This window comes from Equus przewalskii, chromosome 1, assembly GCF_037783145.1.
Source record: "Equus przewalskii isolate Varuska chromosome 1, EquPr2, whole genome shotgun sequence".
Taxonomy (NCBI): Eukaryota; Metazoa; Chordata; class Mammalia; order Perissodactyla; family Equidae; genus Equus; species Equus przewalskii.
In genome coordinates this window covers 153513444-153536366 of record NC_091831.1, presented here as the reverse complement: position 1 = coordinate 153536366, position 22923 = coordinate 153513444, and the positions used below count along the sequence as shown (strand labels likewise).

Sequence of the window (22923 nt, the reverse complement as noted above, 5' to 3'; positions counted from 1 at the left end):
TTCTGAGAAAGGGCTGATTCCTAGGTAATAAATATAGAAACAGGAAGGAGCTTTGAAATAAAACAGATGTACTGCTATCAAGCATAACTTGGTAAAGCAAACATCTGGTGCCTCTGAATTCCTCATCTAGACACACGCTGTGAGTCTGGTGGCTCTGAGTTGGTGTGCAGGGCTCTTCTAGTCTGCCAACATCCGAATGTGGCATTCTGACAACTGACCTACACAACTCTCTTTAGTGGTTGATTCTGCCTGCACACTCCTCCTCTAAAACTTCAGCAAATATCCTCTATTGTTGATATTATTCTTTCCTTCAAGATTTGTGATTTCTAACAATTTAAAATACAAAATTTAGATAGACGTGCTTGACAAACTGGAACAAATTCTAAAAGGTATTTTGAATTTCATTAGAGTCTCAGGCAGTCATTTTCCAGAAAGTTGTCTTTAATGTCTATGCTAAATAAATAACATTTACACATAAGACAAAACCATCATAGACTTTTTATAAGAATCCAAGGTAAATGTACAGAGGTGCGACTATTTCAAATTCTAAAATCAAGCATCTGCATATAAGAAAATCACCATGATTAAAATTTTCCAAGCTTAATTATTCCTCCTTACATAATTTTAAATTCTATATTGGACAAAACAGACACAAATGTATTTGTGCAAATTAACTTAAACAATATGGTATGGCTTCAAAGTCATCAGTTACTTCTACAGCACCACACTACATGAGCACACGTGAGTCACTCTGATCACCATTATGCTTATTCAGTGAACACACTGTACACACCTACAGGCAAGACAAACAATTACACTGCGCCAAATAGGAAGAAAGGATGAAGATGCTATTGGAGCATATTACTATCTAGGGGTTTTAGTAAAGACAGTGAACATAAACGTAACTCAAGAAATACGATTTGCAGGGCTTATCTCTTCCCTTTATGCGTTAGAAATTTCTTGTAGAAACCTTATGACTTAAGAGGAAAAACAGGGCATTAGGCACAACTCGTTCCACTCTTCCTATCACACTTAAAAAATAAAATTCATTCAATTTTCAAAAATTAATTTCTTATAGGCGCTGGCTGGGTGGCATAGTAGTTAAGTTTGCGCACTCCACTTCGGTGGCCAGGGTTTGCCGGTTCGGATCCCAGGCGCAGACCTACGCACCACTTGTCAAGCCATGTTGTGGCAGGCGTCCCACATATAAAATAGAGGAAGATGGGCACGGATGTTAGCTCAGGGTCAATCTTCCTCAGCAAAAAGAGGAGGACTGGCAGCAGATGTTAGCTCAGGGCTAATCTCCCACTACCTCCCCCTCAAAATTAATTTCTTATAAACTCAGTCAACAATTTCTTTAAAAAAGCGTAAACTCTGCTTTAAGAGATCAAAATAAAATTAAAAAGTTTAAGTATTGCCATAATTAAGAAGAACAAAGTCATTTATGTAAGCATAAGAATCCAAGTTGCTTGGATAGATGCGCACAGCAATAATCCTGAGCTACAGACTGACATGTGGATTACCTTGCAAGTCATGTCACCAATTGCTAATTTTATTTACATTAACGACAACTCCTAGCAATTACAAGTCCACAGGTTTACTTGTTGGCAATAGTTGAGCTTTTCCAATAGGATTTTTTGGAGACCCTTTATACCAGATTCTTTCTCTTTCTGAAGGTTTCCTAAGGATCCTGTTATTTATCCCAGAAAAGCCCATATTATTATTTATGACAGATTTTAATATATTATGATTTGTCAGATCATCCAAGGGAACCTTAATTTGGCCATCCGATTTCACTTCCTGTTGACAAACTCTGGTAGACCCAAGAGAAGCATTCACAGAGTCCGGGAGCCTCTTCATCTGTGAGAAAGATTTAGAAGTTAACTCCAAGCTTGATTTTGAGACTGCATCAGCATTTGACTGTTTGCACGATGCCGACTTCTGTTCTTGAGGACCTGATTTGGGACATGAAATAGAGGAATCTTTTGACTTTGTACTTTCTACACAAGAGGAAAGAGCGCTGTCACAGCTCACTGATTTAACCAGAGGAGAAGTGGCGTCACCGACACTTGCCAGTTTATGCCTTACAGGTTGTCTGCCATACTCCAGCAAAGAATTAATTCTTCTGACAGACTGACGGACAGGCGTTCGCTGAAACTTAAGAGGTGACTTTACTTTTGTCTTATTCGGTTCATGTAAAGAAAGCTTGTTAAACCACTGTATGTGGTCTGAAACTTTCCCCTGCTCTGTCATTTGTAAACTTTCAGAAACCATTTTATCACGTGTTTCCACGAGTGATTGCTGTTTAGCAATTCTCACAACTCTAGGTTTTGACAAGTTTGTTATGTTGCATGTACTCTGCTCAGAGGAAGAGGCGTTAGCCGCGTCCTCCCTACAAGCTGTGCATGTCTGTAAGTTCTCTTCAATCAGATCCTCGTTCGCCTTTAATTCAGTATTTCGTTTATCCCTTGGGGACTGTTGTTTCTTTATTTCTTCATTACTGGGCAATTCTTCTTTGCTTAAATGATCTTTCAGTATATTTGAATGAATGCTTTTTTCATGTTCCATCTTCATCTGAGTTGAGTAACATTTCATAGTTGCTTCTTTATCCAATTTTTGAGTTGGATGTGATGAGAAGTCTCTTTCTGAAAAACTATTTTCATCTTTACTAGTGTGGTGTTCATTTGATTCTATCACAGTCAAATCATTAGTTTCAAGCAGGTTTTTCTCTGGGCTATATTCCATAGAAGACGTTTCATTTAATTTTACTTTCCCCACATTAGTTATTGATGACTGCCTGTGATTTATCAATGAATGAAGATTACTTCCCGATTCAGAAAATGCTTTCTGAATTTTCACCAAGGTCTCTGTGGTCAAGTTATTTTCATCCCCACTAAGAGAACTTCCAGTTGTGTTGCTATTTTGGTTACTGTGTACATTAGAAGGGGTGAGTTCATATGAACTAACAGGTGACTTTTCAACCGTACTGTCAGACTCCAAAGAAGAGTTTTCCACCTCAAGATTTCCTTCTATTGGAGAAGCTTCATTTGCCTCTATTTCTTGAAAACTTGAATTACTAGGTCCTGTCCAAGACATCCGGTAACTTGTTCTATCTAGTCGCTCTGGAGTTAATAAGTTTTCCTCAGACTTACTGATCTTTTTTGAACCTAAAATAAAGCAGTTCAGTGTTTTTAATCATTTATATTTGACTTAGTTTTGCAATATTGTCCAAATACGTGGCAAATAAAGGTACTAAGCATTTAATTCCAATAAATTAAAGATTTGTGTTGAAAGAAATAATTTTTAATATAAAAACATCAAACATTTTCATATTTACATTTATAAGCATCCTCCAACTGTTCACAGAAAAATACATTGCCAATTCAAATATTTTCACTATTCAAACACAAAATTTAAATTTCTAGAATAGTAAGTTACTTAATATATTTTATCATTAAATAAGCAACTAAAGGTTGTATGTCAATTTGATCTCAATAAAGCTGGGAAAAAAATTTATTTAAGAAGCAACTAAAGTAGACCTTTGGGGTAATACTCTAATAACATCATGTAAACGTACCTTTCTTTGTTAATCTTTCATCAATATCTGGGCTAAAAAGCAGACCTGTTTTTACAGATTCAATCCTATTTTTTAAATTTTGTTGATTTGCAAGTCGTCGACCAACATTTTCACATCTATTGACACCAGAACACCCATTCTGTACAGAAAAGAAAAATTGAAAAAGTTTTGGTTAAGAAATAAACCTAGTTAATTCAAGATATTAAGACAAAGTTTTAAATTTTTTATAGTTATCAGAATCCTCTACAGCTAATAAGAATGATACATCTAATTGAGAAACAATTTTATAGCAAACACAAATATACTTGCATGCATGCTGATGAAAACAGCAAGCATCTGACTTGGCTATTAGTTGATATTTTATGATCTAAAATAAAAGCCCCATATATTCATTACGAAAAAAAAGGAAAAAAAATTTGTGCTGGCTCTGTGCCAGGGCCTGTTCACAAAAGTAAAAGAAAAGCAAAACAAAACAGACCAAAATCTTACCTTCATGGAATTTACATTCTAGATGGGGAATTTTGACCAGAACAAGATAAACAGTAGATTATATTGTATAATATACAATGTATAAGGTGATAATGCTGTGGAGAAAGGGAAGCAGGGTAAGATGGATATGGAGTGGTGAAGGGTAGGGTATTACTAAACAGAGTGATCAGAAGAAGATGATTTGTGAGTAAAGAAAAATGAGGGTGAGAGTCATGAAGGCATAAGGGGGAAGAACTTTCTAGTGAGAGGAAAATGCCAGTCTAAGGCTGAAGCCAGGTCTGGCACATTCGACAAATAACAAGGAGGCAAGAGTGGACAGAAGGGGGAGTGGCAGGAGGGCTCAGACAGGTGGGCCAGGTACAGATCATGGGGAGCGTTGCAGGTCAACGTAAGAACTCTGGTTGTTTTCAGAGTGAAATGAGGAGTCACTGGTAGATTCTGAGCAGAGGAGTGACATGACTTACCTTGGGTTTTAAAAGGATAATTTTGGCTACAGTAGTGCAGCAAGGTAGAAGCAGGTAGCCCTCTAGTAGGAGCTTAGTGCAGCAAACCAAGTTTGAGATGACAGAACTTAGAGAAGGTTCGAGATGTAATACCGTGAAAACTGGTCAGTCTGGATATGCTCTGAAAGCAGAGGTATGACAGGATTCCTTAATGGTTTAGACAGGGCCTGAGAGCAGAAGTGAGGGGTCCAGAATGGCTGAATAGTTTTTGGCCTAAGAGACTTGAAGAATGAGCTGCCATAACTGAGATGGCGAAGACTGAAGGCAGAAGTGTGGTTAGGAGTGAGGGGGAGGAGCAGAGAAACAGCGGCAGTGAAGAAATGCATCTTGGGAACTCTATCTGGGACAGGTTATACTTGTGACATCTATTGGATTGACATCCAAGTGGGGAAGTCAAGTAGGTAGATGTTAGGAATCAGTCAGGTTGTTCAGGAGAGCCTTCTGGGCTGGAGATACAAACTTGGAAGTCTTAAGTAAATAGTGTATGATGATTAAAGCTGATGATCACCTTGAGTGAGTGCAGAGAGAAAAGAGAAGTCCAAGGACAAAGCTTGGGCATTCCAATGTAAAGGAATTAGAAAAGTAACCAGTGAAGAAGGAAGCAAATCATGAAAGTAAAGTGTCCTTGAAGCAGTGAAAGAAAGTATGCCAAAAAAGAGCAATGGTCAGCCAGGTCAAGTCTAACAAGGACTCATATTTGTCTACTGGTTTGAGCAATGTTGAATTCATGGGTGACCTAATGAGGGTGTTGGGGATGAAAGCCTCACTGGAATCAATTTAAGCAGAATAAAAAAGGAGCAACTGGAGACAGCAACTCAAGTATAAGAGTTTGGTATAAAGAGTAGAGAATGGGACAGTAGACAGAGGAGAGGCAGGACTGAGAGGGTCTTTTAGCATCAAGTCTACAGCTCTATGCTCATGTGAACATCAATGAAATGGTGAAAGACACTTACTACATCTTTGCTACTTTTCCCCAGACTAAATTTCAAACGAAGAGATCTTCGAACCTTTTCTTTACGACTGATTTTAGGAGAGAAGCAACCTGCTTTTCCTGATTCCACCCTAAGAAGAGTGAAATTAAAAAAGTCAGTTTACAGCATAAAAACTGGAGAAATTCTTGAAAAATTAAATTTGAAAGTCCAGAGCAAATCACCTTGCTAGTAATTGAATGGAGTAATAATTTTCTAAAATCAGTTAAGCTTTAAGACACCATATATGAACACTCTTGTTTTGCATATAAAAATCATCTTTCCTTTTTATCACAACAGTTAGTCACCTATAAACTAGAATTATTAGAATAGGCTAGAGCTTTTTAAATTAACAGGAAATTTTAAAATTATACACATCAACATAAAATAGGATTTTAAGCAAGCAAAGTGGACTCAAATTAGGAATCTTTCTCTGGAAGATGTATAAAGGGTATTTGACTAATAAGACTATAAAAGCAGAGGAGATTTTTTAAAATTATGATTCAAATATGATTCTCAATAGAAAGACAAACAAAATATTTTCTGAACTATATATACCTATATCTATCTAGTGAAAATGAAATGTCCTGGGTAAATTACCTGCAAACCTTTTTGCTTGCAATCCTTTTACTTCGCCTCAGCACATCTGTACTGATCAAATGGTTTCCACTGACGGCTACAGGAGAGAGTGAGCTCTGAGATGACCCTTCTGGGCTTGTATCACAGTGAACTATAAAAATAATCACATGTAATATACCACACATACTTCTTTTCTTTTCAAAGTATAAAGGATTAATAGCAATTAGATTTAAAGTCTTAATTTTTACCCCAAAGCAACAACAAAATCATATCATTTCTGGTTAGAAATTTTGGGAGCCAAATAACCCAACTCAGCTAAAAAAAAAAAAAGGAAAAAAAAAAGCAATTCCTTACTTTTTACTTGCCTATTAAAGGTCAGGTTAAACATTACTTTCATATTAGAGTTTTGCTTTAAACTCTTTTAATAATTCAAGGGAGGAGTGTGCACTGTTGCAGATTGGAGAAAGAGCGAGACAGACTTGAGTTTGTCCCACCACCTACTAAATGGCTTTAGGCTCTGAAAATGGACTTCCATGGTGGATATAAATATTACTGTAATGTATATAAAATGTCCAGCATAGCACCTGGTACATAAGATTAATTAATGCCATTATCAACAATGAACTATTGAAAAACAATTCAGCTCAGAATCTCAGTATCCAGTATGCAGCTGCTAGCCAACTGCCGTCCACCTGACTCTGGAGTGTAATTTGTCCCATATTTTTGACAAACAAACAAAAATTAATTATCTATAACTCATGCCTAACCACTTGGCTACTGCTATGTTCCATTCTAACAACTGGTGGTTACAGGAGCTCATTTTGTTTTAGGGTATTTAATACTATCTTATGAAACCGACTACAATAAAAAATTAGGAAAAATATAAAATAGTTATGAACAAAGATTCGATATACATTTGGCTTATATTTGAATCATGCTCAGGTACTCAACAAATAGAAACCCTCTCAACTCATCATTGCTATTAGTAAAGAATTCACCTAAGTCCCCAAACAGAGACAACCAATATTTTTCAGTTACAAAACCAGAAAATAATACAACCATTCCAGTGACTTTTGGGTGCATTTGGCTAAAGAAAGTTTTGGAGGCAACATAATATATCCAATGAGACACAGGCGGCTTTATCCTAGGGATGCAGGCTAGTCATCCTGAAAATGCAGCAGTGGTTACAAGGAGGCGCAGCCAGAATATACAGAATAACGCACAGTTATGACACATATAAGAAAACAATTATAAATAAGTACTTTATGGATTATAGATTAATATTGTTGCCGTTATACATTTAAAAAAGCATCATATCTGTTATAATCCAAACTTACAAACCAACCCATTTTCAATTTTGTAGATTAAATGTATTGAATTCTGGCTGAGAAAGTAGGGTCAAAGAAAAACGGTGAATTCAAGTAATAGGATTTCTGATGTTGAACTTATTAATTTTTTTAATTAAAAAATTCACTGGTTAAGTAGGGTCATAGTAATGGTACAGTAACACAAGAAAGTTTAACCTCTTTTTGGGGAGCTTGGAACAAAGGAATCAACAGATGTTAGGGAAGATGTGGTAATGCTAATAAACAAAGGCAGGTAGAACTACAATTCATATGTGACATTTCGACATAGTCCTCCAAAGAGGAAAAGCCTTTAAATATTAAGAAAACGATAAGTTACTTCAAAGGAGTTTAAGTCTCCAACCTCTGAACAGTGAACGAACCATAGACATAGCGTCAGCGTTCTTATCGTTACGCTTTAGTGAACTGTAGAGAACCTGTGGAAGGCCATATAGAGAACAAGTTGCTATTTTGTTCAACTTTTTAATAAAATAAACAAGGAAAATATAAACCTTTTGGGTAATAGAAACAAAAGAGAGGCTTTTGGGAAGAAGATCATAACCCAGATAATGAATTCAAAATGAAACTCTTAACATTGTCTGAAATCAATAAAAATCTAAAAGCATCAGAGATCACTCGCATTTTGACTAAATGTGAGAGAAACATGAGATGGGAGACTCTGGGCTTAGTTAGGGTTTCATTTCATTTTGGGTTGACCAAAAGGTTTATCTGAGCCAACATGATAAAGGAGCCAACTCAATCTAAGACCATGCTAACAAAAGTCTGGCATCCAAATGAGCAGGATTATATTATATTTTTCTCTGCAGGCTCTGGTGGGCCACATTAGGCACTCAGAGTCCATTTGGAAGAAAATGGCTGGGCTGGTAAGGGATCTGGAAACCATGCCACAAGGAACAGCACAAACAAAGTTTTCATTTAAAAAATGCTACTTGAGTATAAAACTTTAAAAATACCCACTCCTGCCTCCCCAAACAACAATCCGCAATGGTTACTCCAATGTTAACACCCTCACTTTGGATTCAGAGAGGCTCAAACTCTGGCAACCTCAACTCAACAGAAGACAGCAGTACAGTCCTATCTATAGATCGGGAGGTAACTAAAGTAGAATTCAGGATGTCTCATCACACTAAACCTGAGCACCAGTGCTCAGATAGCACCAGTGCTATCCACAGAAGCCCAAACTCTCACTCTGAGTTATTTATCCTAACTTTCAATAGGCATGGCCATAAAACACACACACGCGCACACAGACACACACACACACGTACATTAATTATACTGAACTAGTATCTAAAAATGTTTAAAAAATTAAGGGACTTTATAAAAATTCAGACATTTGACAAAACAGAATAAAGCTCTGGCTCCTCAAAGCTGGTATTCTTATAAAATAGCACTTTGCCCAGAATAGGCACTCTTGTGAATGTTGACAACACAATTACATAAGTTCTATTTGCTACCTGATACTGGTGTAGAACTGCTACCGAAGAGGTTACTTGGCAACAACTCAAAGTTAAAATTGTGCTTGATGGCCTTCCTTTTCTTACTTGAGAAACCTTGAGAAGAATCTACTGGCAGTTTACGCTTAGCATTTGGCGTAAGAATCACTGGTGATACAGACAGCTGGGCTGAAAAAAAAAACAATTTGTTGTTTCTCCCACAGAGTTGATAAAATACAAAAACTTTGTATAATTTCTTCTTATAAAGCTATTACTTAGCTCTAACCAAAGAATGGGGGAATGGGGGATATGTTTACATTATCAAATATATAACTAAATCAATGCTACGCAATTACTTAAAATGAAAATAGGGAAGTCTTAGAGGCAAGATTCTTAAGAAACAGTAGTAACTTAAACCAAATAGACTAAAATATGCACATCACTCATATTAAGAATATTAACATAGGAAAGAAAATTACAACAAAGAGTTAAAACAAAAATGGATCTAAATAGGATTTTTGCTTATCATCATGACTCAGTGTTAATGAGTTAATTTCTTCAATCTGGAAAACAAAACAAATTATCATATTGTCTGTTATTGGGCTGAATAATTTCAACCACAAGCAAACCAAGATAAAAAATTGGAAGATATACTAATAAACTTCTGGTTGTAAAACAAAAATGAGATTGAGTTATTTTTACATGTTCAATAGCATTCAATTTACAAGCAACAGAAAAACAGGATTTAGAAGATTAAACATGTAACAACAGACTAAAAGAAATTCTTATCTACAATTTTAGGTTCATTATATCCAATGTAATTAGCAATGTCACAACACAATATTATAATACATTATCTCCATTGAAAATAATATTTGGTGGGGCCAGCCCCGCGGCCGAGTGGTTAAGTTCATACGCTCTGCTACGGCGGCCCGGGGTTTCTCTGGTTCAGATCCTGGGCACAGACCTGGCACCACTCATCAGGCCACGTTGAGGCGGCGTCCCACATACTACAACTAGAGCATCCCACATACTACAACTAGAAGGACCCACAACTAAAATACACAACTATATACTGGCAGGATTTGGGGAGAAAAAGCAGAAAGAGAAAAGAAAAGATTGGCAACAGTTGTTAGCTCAAGTGCCAATCTTTAAAAAAAAAAAAGAAACTAATATTTGGATTTGATTAAACCAAAATAAGTTAGGGAATTATTATCATAATTACTTTTTATATAATATACAGAAATTTTCATTTAAATAAATATATACAATACCTACCAATTCTTTCCTGTTGAGGTGTAATAGAGGGTGTTCTGTTAGATTTAAGTTTATTTAATGCTCCACTAACAAAATCTGAAATGCAAGACATATATAATCATATAATCAATTATAACAACATTTACCTATCTTTCACCAATAATTCTTTATTGGTATTTGTGGCCTTCTAGAATCTAAGTTTATATCAGCTTATACATTTTAAAGTCACTTAAGGTTATTTAAAAGAAATTACTTTAAAATAGAAAAAAACCTAAAGGATATATTTTTAGTCCATTCCCCACTTACATTCCCCTATCTCTTTCAAAAAAAAAAAGACGTACAATACAGAATGAAATGTAAAACAAGTGTGTGTAGATATGCAGAAAGAGTATGGAAGGGGAATCCTTACTTGTTGAGGAATGGAGGAAATGGCAATGAGAGAGAAAGCTTTGTAAGTGAAGTAAAACCTGGACAGTGTTCTGAAGGACTAGTAGGTGCTGATTAGGTAGGAAGATAGCTTGCGGGCAAGGTGAACAGCATATGCAAAGGCACGTGAGTGAAAAGAGGATTTATGTATTCTAGGAACCAGTAGTTTAATATTGCTAGTGTAAACAGTGAGCAGCAGATATGGTGAAAGATAAGTCTTCTGTATTAGGCAGAACAGGGCCTGTATGTCGTTGTGAAGAACTTGAACTTCTTCAAAGGCAAAGGGGAGCAAAATCATTAGATCTGCATTTTAGAAAAATCACTTTGGCAGCCATGTGACAGATATAAGGGGGTAAGCCTCCTTGGAAGCAGACAAACTAGCGGAAGGTTCTTCTAAGTATATTACTCAGTCATTCAACAAATATTTATTTTGTACCTATGAAGTGTCAAGCAGAGTGCTAACACTGAAGATACAACAGTGACCAAAACAGACATGGTCTTTGCCTTTATGGAACTCGTTCTAGTGGAGAAAACAAACATTAAATATCCTAAGGACATAAATACATAATGACAAATGGGTAAGTAGTCTGAAGTACAAATGTAACTACAGATTTAGACTGGGGAGTCAGAGAAGGTGTCCCTGAGGAAGTGATATTTAGGTTGAGACCTGAAGGAAGAGTGAGAATTAGCCAGGCACGAGATGAAGGTCGGAAATGAGGCAGGTGCAGTGGAAACGGAAGCAGGAATAAAGGGATTTAAGACATCAAGATGAAAAGACTTGGTGATCAGTGGGATGTGGGATTGAGGAAAGAGTAGATAAGGGCATCTAGAATTCTGACTTTGATGACTGAGTAGACAAGGGTGCCACCCAAAGAAAAAGGTAATTATACAAAGAAGAATCCGGCATGCCTATGAGACACTGAAATGGATATGAATCCATTTGTGGGAAGATCAGGACTAGACAAGCAGATTTGGGAGCCATCGGCCCAGAAATGGTAGCTTTCAAAAATAAGAGTGAATGAGATCATTAAGAAGGGGGTAAAGAAGAAGGTCAAATATGGAAGAATGGAACATTTAAGAGGTGGTCAGAAAAAGAAAGTCCAGAAAGTGAGACAGAACAAATGGCTGTAAAGAGGTTGGGAAACAGAGAAAGCACAGTATTATAAAACACAAGGAAAGAAAAAAATATATCAGGGAGGAAATAGTCAAGTGGCCAAAGAAATTCTGAAAAATACAAGTCTAAAAAATATACATTGGATTTAGCTACTGGGAAATTGTGATTTCAATGGAAACAGTTTCATGCAAAAATATGCCCCTAATTTTCAGCCACAATGAAACACAAAAGTCCTTTGAATGTTTACCTGTTTAATCACCATATATCAATCAAAATAGTTATTTAAGTTCTGTTAGAGCCCACTTATGTATTGAGAAATCATACACCCTCAAGTGAAATAGGTCCAAACCAGAGGAGAATACTGAAAACCTCAATGAAGAGCCAAAAATAGGCAGTGCTCTAACTGGCAGGCAATGGCTTAAACAAACCTAACCTATATGGCACCTGGGCATTAAACCAGGTTAATATGGGAGAGGGAAAAGAAACAAAGGAAAAAGGAAGAGAAATGAAAAGCAGAGCAGAAGAGAGAAGAAACAACTAAGCAGCAGACTCAGCCACAGCAGATAACACGATTAGTACAGCGCAGCAAAATCAGAAGTACGGAAAGATAAACTATTCCCTCCTTAATCTGAAACTGTCTTGACTGCATCACGGGCCACACTGAAAGTACAGACTGTGTCTCTGGAGAAAGGGAAAAATTAAGTCTCAATCCCTTTAATAACTCATGAGCTTATTATATGTATTTCAGGAAGCACCGCACTATTAAGGGCATCGTATTAATCAGATCAGTTCAGTCCTGCACCACCATCCATGACAGACATTCGTTAGGGCAATAACAATACAGACGAGCACACACACTCACGTACAGAAGCAAGAACAGGAAAATTATGACAGACAAATCCCTCTTGCTCAGATTATAAGAGTTTGCTCATGGAATCCTGTGTAGATTCTGGGGCAATACAATCATTAAGAACTGTCATACCCAGCATAAAATTAAGGTAGAGTAACTAACTCATAAATAATAAATACCGAAATTAAAAGTTCTGGAGATTGGTTGCACAACAATGTGAATGTATTTAACACTACTGAACTGTACACTGAAAAATGGTTACGATGGTAAATTTCATGGTACATATATTTTCCCACAATTTAAAAAAAGTCAAAAGATTCTTCAGAGCAAATGCAATCAAATAATATGGATGTTTGTGACATTTGAAAGTGAGATGCAAAAAAATAGAAGGCTAGCCTATAACACGAAAAATAAACACTGATGGTTTAGAGCTCCTAAACAGTTTCAAATTGCAATGAAATTGATGTATTTTAGTGACACTTGACAAACGCCATCTTTTCCTGTTCTAATGAATAAAGTACCTCTGGGTTTAAGCCAAATATTAGTAACTCGATTTATTGTATTCATTCAGTAGTTTACGCCTATTCAGTAAAGAACGCAAATAAAACATGTTCTCTGTATTCAAAGAGTATGAAATATAACTGGTAAGAGAGTTTTGCACAAGGAATAAATATAAAACCAGATAAAAACTGTTAGAATCTAGAATATTATAGAATGTTGGAGCAGAAAAGAGATTATTTGTCCACTAAAAAAAAGTAGGGTGGGGGGGCGGCTTGCTTGACATTTCAGCTGAATTTTGACAACTGGATATAATTTGAACAGCAGAGGCAGACAGAAGTAAAAACATTATCATCAATAAACGGTATAAGCAAAAGAACAAACTGTCTAGAAAACAATAAATAAAGAATGCAGTTTGACCAAAATATAGAGTGCATAAAGGAGAGACAGGAAACAGTAGAAAGGCATGCTAAAGCCATCCTACAAAAGACCTTTAATCTAGGCTATAACTATCAGTATTATCAATGAAAGTTTCTAAATGGGTGTGTGTGTGAGATACATGATTAGAGTTCCACTCCTCTATCAGTGGCCATGCTGTGACAGAATTGAGACACTAAGTTTTGGTTGTTTTATGCCACCCAGTTTGTGGTACTTTGTTACAACAGCCCTAGGAAACTAACACAGAAGGTATAAGGCGAATCTACAAAGGAGGCAAAGAAGAAACTAAAGAAGGCAATGAATGCCAAATAAGCCAAAAGATTCAAAAAGGCATGGGATAGTTAATAACAACTGGTTCTGATACTCAAAAGATAAGAAATTTCCTAAGGCAACTGGAGGACGAATGGCCTCAGTCTTCTTGATCAAGAAGGAGACAAGAAGTCTTATGACTGATTCCACATGATGAAACTTTGGGTCTTTTTGATTCTTCCTTGGTAATGTTTCCTTCATTATTTAGTTCATATGCATAACTAATTTATATCACTATTTCAAATCATGATCTCACAATCGGATTATTGCCACACATTTCTATTCTCCCTACCTCTATGTCTCAATTCTTCAAACCAGATAATTTTCTAAAATATTTTAATCATGTTATGCCTCTACTCATAAGCCTTCAATGGTTCTCCAGTACCCAGGTTAATGTTTTAATTGTTTAGCCCAACACTGAGATCATCAGAATATCATCCTAATCCTCAGGATGAACCCTTCACTCAAGTCACACTGGTCTATTTACAGACATAGATTACTTCTTCCTTACACAAATCTTTCTTAATATCCTTCGCATCTAGAATAGGATACAAGTATTCTGACCCTCCACCCAATTCTCCCAGATTCCACCTATTCTTCAAGAAGGTTCAGTTTGACCTCCTCTTTGAAGAGTCCCTGATCATTACAACCACAGAAACTGTTCTTCTTTGAACACACTTTATGTTTGTGCTAAAGATCTAGCACTCAATATTAGATTGCATGGTCATTTTTACTTTTCACTTGCACGTTATGTCTTTCCAGTTATGCTGTAAGCACCAAAAAGATATACACCACAGCTTATGATTCTTTATGTTCAAATGCGTTTGAGGGATAAAAGCAAGTCGCTGACCTCTGCAAAATGGGACTGCGACTGCCACTTACCTCCTACACTTTGTCTTCGCTTTCTCTTACAGTCACCAGGAGTTTCACATTCACCGTCTTCAATGAAGCCTTCTAGTGATGGAGTAGCACAGAAACCATCAATGCCCAACATAGCTGGTATCTTTTCCAGGATAAAATCTGGAACTTGCCCTAAACAAAAATGTTCATAATTAAGATCTTTCCTCTACTCCCCCTCAAAATGTTTAAATAGCACATACCAAATTTCTAACATTTGTCTTCATAGTTCACTTGGAAAGAGCTGGGATCTCCCTCATTTAAACAAATCCTGTAGCTTAATAATGCAACTATAGCTTACCAATATCTGATGCATAATCAATAAGAGTCTGCACTACGGCAGCCTGTAATCGTAGCTTTTTCTCTGTGTTAGCAGACATCTTTTCATGTCCTTCACTTGTCTGAAGAAGGTTTGGTGCAAATATTACAGCAAGATTGCTGCTATCCATCTTATTCTCACTGGACCTTAAACGAAAAAAGCTTTTATCAGATGGAGCCAAAGATAAAAATACAGAGTTAAAATAATGTTATTTAGCACATTTTGAAGATCTCTTACTTTATCAAACACAAGTCAAAATACAGTTACATTTCATCTACCCATCTAGGTGAATGGCTTGAAATAAGACAGAATAGGAAACATACATCTTCTGTGTGCTTTATATCATAAAAATCATGCTAACCATAGACTCCAACTTTTGTTCTTCCACACAAATTTAACATGTTTATTTGATTTTCAAACCCACACATGGAAAATTCAAAGTATCAGAAGGCCGCAAGTATGTCTAGAACAAGCAGCCTCACTGAGAGCAGGGAGAGGGGACAAATTTGAAAAGTAAAACACAAATATTTTAAAAACACAGTAATCTGAAGCCATTCAGTGGACAAAGAATCCTATAACACCAATAAGCCATTAAGGCATTCATAATGATGACTCTAAGACAGCAAGGAAATATTAAATCATTTGGTATACTGTTTCTTGAGGGTATACTTCTTATAGTAAGGAAATATATAATATTTTTTAGAAAAATTTCCATTCCAAATGAAATTTAATTTATTATCTATAAGGGTAAATCTAGCTAGTTGAGAAATCAAACAATCATTTCCCAAGACTTTTAATTACTACTTACCTAAGAGAAACATTCCTGAGAAAGTTAAAGAAGTATCTTAATATATCAATTGTGTGGTCAGCCATAAGACAGGAGAGCAACAATGTAGCTTTGTTCTTCTCCTCTGTTCCTAATTGTTGAGCTTTGAAAAGCGCCTCATGCAAATCAACTGGGAGAATGGGCTCTGGCAATTCCCTAAAAAACTGCTTAAGAAGTCCCGCAATGTCACAGGGAGGTGCAGAAGACAGGCAGCTTTCTCCGTGATCCAGTTTATTCTGAAAGGAATGCAATCACCATGAGCAGATGGGAGCTTAAGAGTTTATTGCAAAGAAAGTATCCTTTCTTATACCCTAAAAAGCTATCTTTAATACATTTCTCTTAACTTTTTTAAAAAATATGTCATTCCCTTTTAGACGGCTAAAAAAGATAAAATTAAAAAATTTTTTTCCATTTCAAATAGTACTCTATAGGAACAAGGACCATAAATTTCAAAGTACTCTAAACTTTTTTAAAGCATTATACATATAAATAGCTTGATTGTGGTGATCATTTCCTAATATATACGTATATCAAAACATCAAGTTGTGTACCTTAAACGTACACAATAAAACTGAAAAAAAAAAAACAGTATATAAATGATATACAATTTCTTTTAGTAAAAAAAGGGAGTTCTTCTGCCATGAAAATTTATTTGCAAATTCAATTTCTGTCAGTAATTCATGGATAGTTCTAAATATTTCAATTGTAAAAACCAAATCAAAAAGTGGTACAAATGAAAAACGATCATTCAAAAATATGCTTACCTTTAGTGCTTTTAGACGAATAACAGATCCTGATTTCCTGAAAAGTCCTTCCGTGTGAATATGCTCTTCTAAAGATGTGCAAGCATCAACAATAAAACTGAAAGAGAGAAATCTTTTCAGGTGGCCAGATACACATCTTACTAAATCCTATTCTCCTGCCAAAGTACATGAGCAGACCAAGCACTATGCCCCTTTTCAGAAGCTCTGATGCCACAAATCCTTTCAATCTCTGTGATGAAAGGTTACTTTTAGTGGTCCTTCTTGCTTCCTAAATTGTTCTCTAAGGCCCAATTTTACCCATGGCAGCTTCAGTGAACTGCTTAATCCTACAACCTTGTCAATCCAACTCCACTTCTCTGCTTCTACTCAGAGCACAACATTTGTCTTTTTTACTGCCTCCACTTCTTCATATCCCAGTCTCTACTCAACCATCTCCAGACTCTCCCCCATTACTCCAGGAAAACAGCTCTCATCAGGATCACCAAGGACCTCTGCCTTGCCAAATCCATGATCAATGCACTGTCTTCATCTTGCTTGTTCTACCAGCATTTGACACACTTGACCTCTCACTGCTCATCTTGAAAATACTTTTTTACTACTCTTCTGGTTTTCCTACTGTCTCCCTGACTGCTCCTTCTCAAACTCTTTTCCTGGCCCTTCTTTTTCTGTCAGACCACTACATGCTAGGATGCCTCAGAGCTCTGTCTAAGGCCTTCTTTATCTATTCACCCTCCACATATGATCTTGCACAGCGTACATAGCTTAAAATATTTACCGTCTACTACATTTGCCCAAAAATAAGTCAGGGTTCTTTTCTCATCCCAACATTGCCTCTCAGAAAAGTCAGATATGTTATGGGGGAGAGTCTGGAAAGGGCTGAGTAGAGACTGGAATAGATTTATTTGTACAAGATGACCCAGGATCCATTTCCATATTCTGCTCCAGATCTAGAATCAGCCAGATTCACAGAGCCCTGCTTCCCTTTAATGGGAAATGATATTTAGAGATCACAGTCTCACAACATAACATATCTGACTTTTCTGAGAGGTAATGTCATTATTACTGGGGATACGACTTTGCAATTCTAAACGCTGAAAATCATTATAAACAAACCTTTTACAGGTCATTTAAAAAGCAAAATAGTAAGTGGTTACCTTATGAAGGTTGTGAATCTACACCTATAGGCTGAATGAGGGAAAACTGTTCTAAGGTAGCAAGGTGTTCAATAAACGCTTTTGGACAATGCGTTAATTAAAAACCTAGGTTACTGGACTACAGCAGCCAGAATGAACTCTATTTTGGAGAGAGGGGAAATGAATTAGTAAGAGCTAAGATAGTTTCTTTATATGCATTTTTAAATTATTTTCTTAAGATATAAACTTCCCTAGTAATTTCTGATACAGTCAGTCCAAAAGGTTATAAATAGTGACAGAGAAAAGCTCAAGTGTTGCATAATTATTCACAAATACTCCAATATCTTAGCTTAAATATTCTTTTATTCAACATTTCTAAAATGAACAGAAAATATTAAAATTCTAATTGAATTGGTATTCAGTATATTACTCAATATAATCGAATTGGCAGCAAAAGACTTGGTATAGAAGTGAAAACTCTGACTTAATAAAACAAAAATAATTTGCTTTCTAACATTCATTCATTACTGAATCTTAAAATTCAATCCTGAGAATGAATACAAATTACAAAGTTAAAATATGTAAAAGGTTAAAAGCAATTTTTACATTAGTTAATATTGAAAATAAAATAATTGCTAGTTCAAATCAAATGTGTGAGTCAAGCAACTATTTATTTTTAAACACTCAAACACCAGTTTGAAATATTTATTCTTCATTTCAAACTTTGCTTACCTTGGAATATGTCCATATTCTGGTACAAGAGAATGGGGCAATGCATTAAAAGGTACTCCAAATATTTTACCCTGAAATGACAAATTCAGTTACTCTAACACAAATATTAGACATAATATAAGTTTTCTTAAACAGGCAAAATAACCTCAGAAAATAAAAAAAGATAGCAGAAATAATCAGTCACGACAATGAAAACAATTATTTCACGTACATTTGGTAAAAAGTAACCACTTTACATTACTTTACATTATACCAGGAGTACAAAAATAGTTAAGATAAAGTCATTGCCCTCAAGCAACGTAGCAAATTCTGTCAGTTTCCAATCCCATAATGGAAAATCAATCCAGTTAGCATTCAGTCAGGAAATTCTCAAACAGAATTTGGCCCCCAACACTAACATTTCCTGAAAAATACTACAGGCTCCTTCAGTAACCTTATAAATACTGTGCTGCCCTTATACTTTTCTTCCTTCACCTTATAAATACTAACTTGTACAAAAGGCAAAGTTGATATAATCAAAATAATAAGTTGATATAATGTAACTCCTGTCACTCATTGAGTATTTCCTAAAGTTATACTGAAGTGGCTGTTTTTAGATCTGATTATCTTTTCTACACTCAATGGAAGAGTGCTATTCAAACTATGTTCTGAAGTACCCAAGGAGGGATCCTGCAAACATTTAATTCAAATTTCATTTAATTACTTTGAGAACCATTTTTCAAAAGTCACATTCAAGTTTTATCCATGGAAGATCCCAAGAGTAAATTGGTTAACTCGAGGGTTTGTACACACCTCTGAATAAAGAATCTGCCACTATCTTTGAGCACGCATTCAACCTTAAAAATGTCACTGATGAAGATGGTAGCTTTCGCTGGACTTAAAACTAAACTAAAGCCTGTATATGTCGCTTATATAAAATTAAATAAGTGCTATACCTAATCTCACAAGTGTTAATGAGCTGAAAGGCATACGCTCTACAGGAATGCTCCTGAAGCACTGTTTAAGACTATCTTATCTAACCTATAGATTTCTTATCTACACCAAGAAATCATTCAGCATTGTTAATGATTCAACAGACTAACAAAATCTCACTAGTTCCTTTTCAAGCATCTGGCTCCATTTAATTGACAAATATGGAAAAGACAGTACAGTATAGTGCTTAAGAGAGCAGGCTCCTAGAGGGAGGACTGCCAGGTTTTAAATTCTGGCTCTTCCACTTATTAGCTGAGTGACCTCATCATGCCAACATTCTCCACGACTCAGTATCCTCATATAAGTCCTAAGTCATAGAGTTGTTGAGAGAATTAAATGAATTAAAGATGTAAAGCATTTAAATCAGTGTCTGACACAGAGTTAAGTGACTCAAAGAACATTTGTTGCTGTTATGATTGTCACTTCAAGATGAGCTATTTAAAAAAAAATGTTAGTATGGGCAATCCCTTATTTGGGTAAATCAGAATTTCCTTGATATTGTGCAACCAAACAAAATGCAAAAACAAATCAGATGCTGAAGCATCACTAGAATTCAGGGTTGTGTTTTTTTTTTTCCTAAAGTCTCATTATTGTCAACAATTGGCTTCACAAGTAACTGCTATAATTTATTTATTTATTTATCTTTTGGTGAGGAAGACTGGCCCTAAGCTAACACCTGTTGCCAATCTTCCCTTTTTTGCTTGAGGAAGATTGTCACCAATCTAACTTCTGTGGCAGTCTTCCTCTGTTTTGTATGTGGGAGGCTGCCACAGCATGGCCCAATGAGTGGTGTGTAGGCCCACACCCGGGATCCCAACTTGTGAACCTCAGGCCACCAAAGTGGAGCATGCAAACCCAGCCATTACACCACTGGGCCAGCCTGTAACTGCTATAACTTAATATCACAAAATAAAACTAATAACATGCTTTTTAAATTTTATGTATTGAAATACCATTTACAATCTCATCTTTAAAAGATTTCTAGTACTTTTCTTAAAAAGTTCAAAACTATCATTAGCTAAAAAAAAATCAAAGAGCTAAAGAAACCCAGTTTTCAAAGAATTACCTATCCTGCTAGATGCCATTCTTATAACACAATGATCTTCTGTATTTCTTTATTAGAATATTTTTACTAGGGTCATGACTATCAATTAGGATGTAGACCACTGATTATCATAACAATGATCATCAGTTGAATAAATGGCATGTGACACTGTGCTAGTCCTATCTACACATCTTGCCATTTTTTAAATCCCCTAAACAATCCAAGGAGAGATAGCATTATTCCCACTTTATAAAGTAGGAAACTGAGGCTTAGGCAAATTAAACAAAGAGCCCAAGATCACATACCTAGTAGAAGTAGGGCAGGATTCAAACTCAAGTCTATCTGACTCTAAAGGCAGGTGTCAGTTTTTCTTAAGGAGTGAAAAAAAAAATCCACGTGCAAATTCATATACATACAAAACCAACCATATTTGAGATCTTGGACTGCCAGTTTTACAATCAGAAGAAACCACTCTAGTTTTTAAATATAAACACATTATGTTGCTATTAAGTTGCAAACAACAAAAATAATTTCTCCAGAATTTATAACCTATTAAAAGGTATACAAGTTATTTTTGTAATTTTCTTCTCCACGTACTATTTTCTTTCAGAAATTATAGACTCCCAAGAGCTATGCAAATTAATTATACTAGTTTTCTTCTCTAAGTACTTAGAAAGTACCATATAATTAGGCAAATAAATTTAAAATAAAATGCATTATATTCTATTTATTTTATTTTTCACAGTGAAATTGATGATTCTGTAGAGACATTAAAATCTCATTCAAAATCCCCTTACCCTCAGCACCCAAAAGTTATCAATGGCTTTTTAATCATCACACTGTGGCTTGTCAGTTTACCCACTTAAAAAAACTGCTTTATGTCTCCAAAGTCTGATATAGCCAAGCAGCAAGCTTGTTTTTTTCAAATTGATGAATATAGAGGTATCATCTGAAGCCTGTTTCTAATGCTGTCATACCTCCTGATTCATTTGGAAAACGTACTGGTCCCCCATCCCTCTCCAAATCTTACTCTAAAACACTGGCGGTGGGGTACTGTTTGTCTCCCTTCCCACATGCTACATGTTCAAAATACAATTAAATGGCAATATCTGGAGACATTTTTAATTGCCACAATGGAGAGATGCTACTGGCATCTAATAGGTAGAAGCCAGAGATTCTGCTAAACATCCTACAATGCACAGGACAGCTACCCCCTGCCCCCAAGAATTATCTAATTCAAAATGTCAATGTTGCTGAGGTTGAAAAACTCTGCAACTTTCTCTCAATGACCAAAAATCCCTGTAAAGAATCAAGAAAGCCATTCTTTAAATTTCAGCTGTTGACCATCTGGAGTGAATTAGACACACTTAACCACATTTTCATTTGATCCATACAGAATGAACATTTTGGCATGATCTGGCAATAAGTGATGGTACAGGGTGAGGCTTTTTCTTTCTTTCTTTTTTTTTTTTAACCTAAACTTCTTTCCCCAGAACTTACCACTATTTCCGTGGCTGCTGTTTCATGTCTCCTGCGATCGCACTGCCCTCTGCCACCCTTGACCTTAATGCCATAGGCAGCCCGAAGCTGCTGCAACAAGGCCAACCGCACCAGCCTCCGATCCCACATCCCGGAAACGTCGCCCACTTTCCGAGGCAGGATCTGAGTCCTGACCCTCGTTCGCCACCAAGTCTTCCAAGTTCCAAACACTCTCAGGTTTGCCCTCTGCTCCGCTGCCTTCCGGCCCCGTCTGGCACTGTTCCGGCCCCGGACCCCAGCCACTTCCACGGTCGTCCTTGATTCTCTATCCACTTCCACCGACTGTCTTCTCTTAGCCCTTTGATCTACCCACAGCTCACCTTTCCTTCACTTACAATGACCTTCTTTCTTGTCCCCCGATCCTTTCAGTCACTTACACAGACCTCCCTTCTTTCTCCCTGATCCTTTCGGTTCCTTGTACCAACGCCTGTTACCAGCTTCCCACCACTTCCGGCCACTTCCTAAGATCCCGTTTCCTCCAAACCTCACTTTGTCCTCATCCCTCTCCGAACTGTAAAGACGACCCTGCTCCTCGCCCCTCCTGCCCCGGCAGGCTCAGTTGGGTGTTCGTCTCCCCGTCCCCGCGCCCCCCGCCCTGGTCCAGCCGCCGGACCAGCCGGCTGCTGGGGCGCGTCTTCCAGTCCCGGTCCCCGCCCGGGCTGGTGGCCGCCGTCACCCCGTTTCACAGGCTGCTCCTTCCCTCCCCCATCAGCGGGCCTGCCGCCCCCGGCCTGCACATCCGGGTGCGCTCACTGAAGCCCAGCAGCTCTCCTCATGCCTCCGCCCCACCGCCTCTGCAGACACCGGTGGCCACTGTGACTGTCCCACCCTCAGTTGAAGCCCAGGCTCAAACGGCAGCGCCAACTTGCGCTCCGCACTCTGATTGGC

The 22923-nt window shown here is 36.9% G+C and overlaps 1 protein-coding gene across 2 annotated transcripts; it reads right to left on the bottom strand.

Moving 5' to 3' along the window:
* Window positions 1-423: 423 nt before the first annotated feature.
* ARHGAP11A (Rho GTPase activating protein 11A) lies at window positions 424-22920 on the bottom strand. 2 transcript variants are annotated; one of them, XM_008517324.2, is made up of 12 exons: window positions 21997-22920; window positions 18480-18550; window positions 16615-16711; window positions 15833-16086; window positions 15007-15170; window positions 14691-14840; window positions 10195-10269; window positions 8938-9105; window positions 6138-6267; window positions 5523-5631; window positions 3578-3716; window positions 424-3167 (listed from the first exon to the last, which is right to left on the bottom strand). In XM_008517324.2, exons 1-12 carry the CDS (start codon window positions 22123-22125, stop codon window positions 1582-1584), a joined length of 3072 nt encoding a protein of 1023 aa, XP_008515546.2. In that variant the 5' UTR covers window positions 22126-22920; the 3' UTR covers window positions 424-1581. The 2 variants fall into 2 exon arrangements, with proteins under 2 accessions (XP_008515546.2, XP_008515549.2); XM_008517327.2 differs by having other exon boundaries at window positions 9025-9105; window positions 21997-22884.
* Between the last annotated feature and the right edge of the window lie 3 nt (window positions 22921-22923).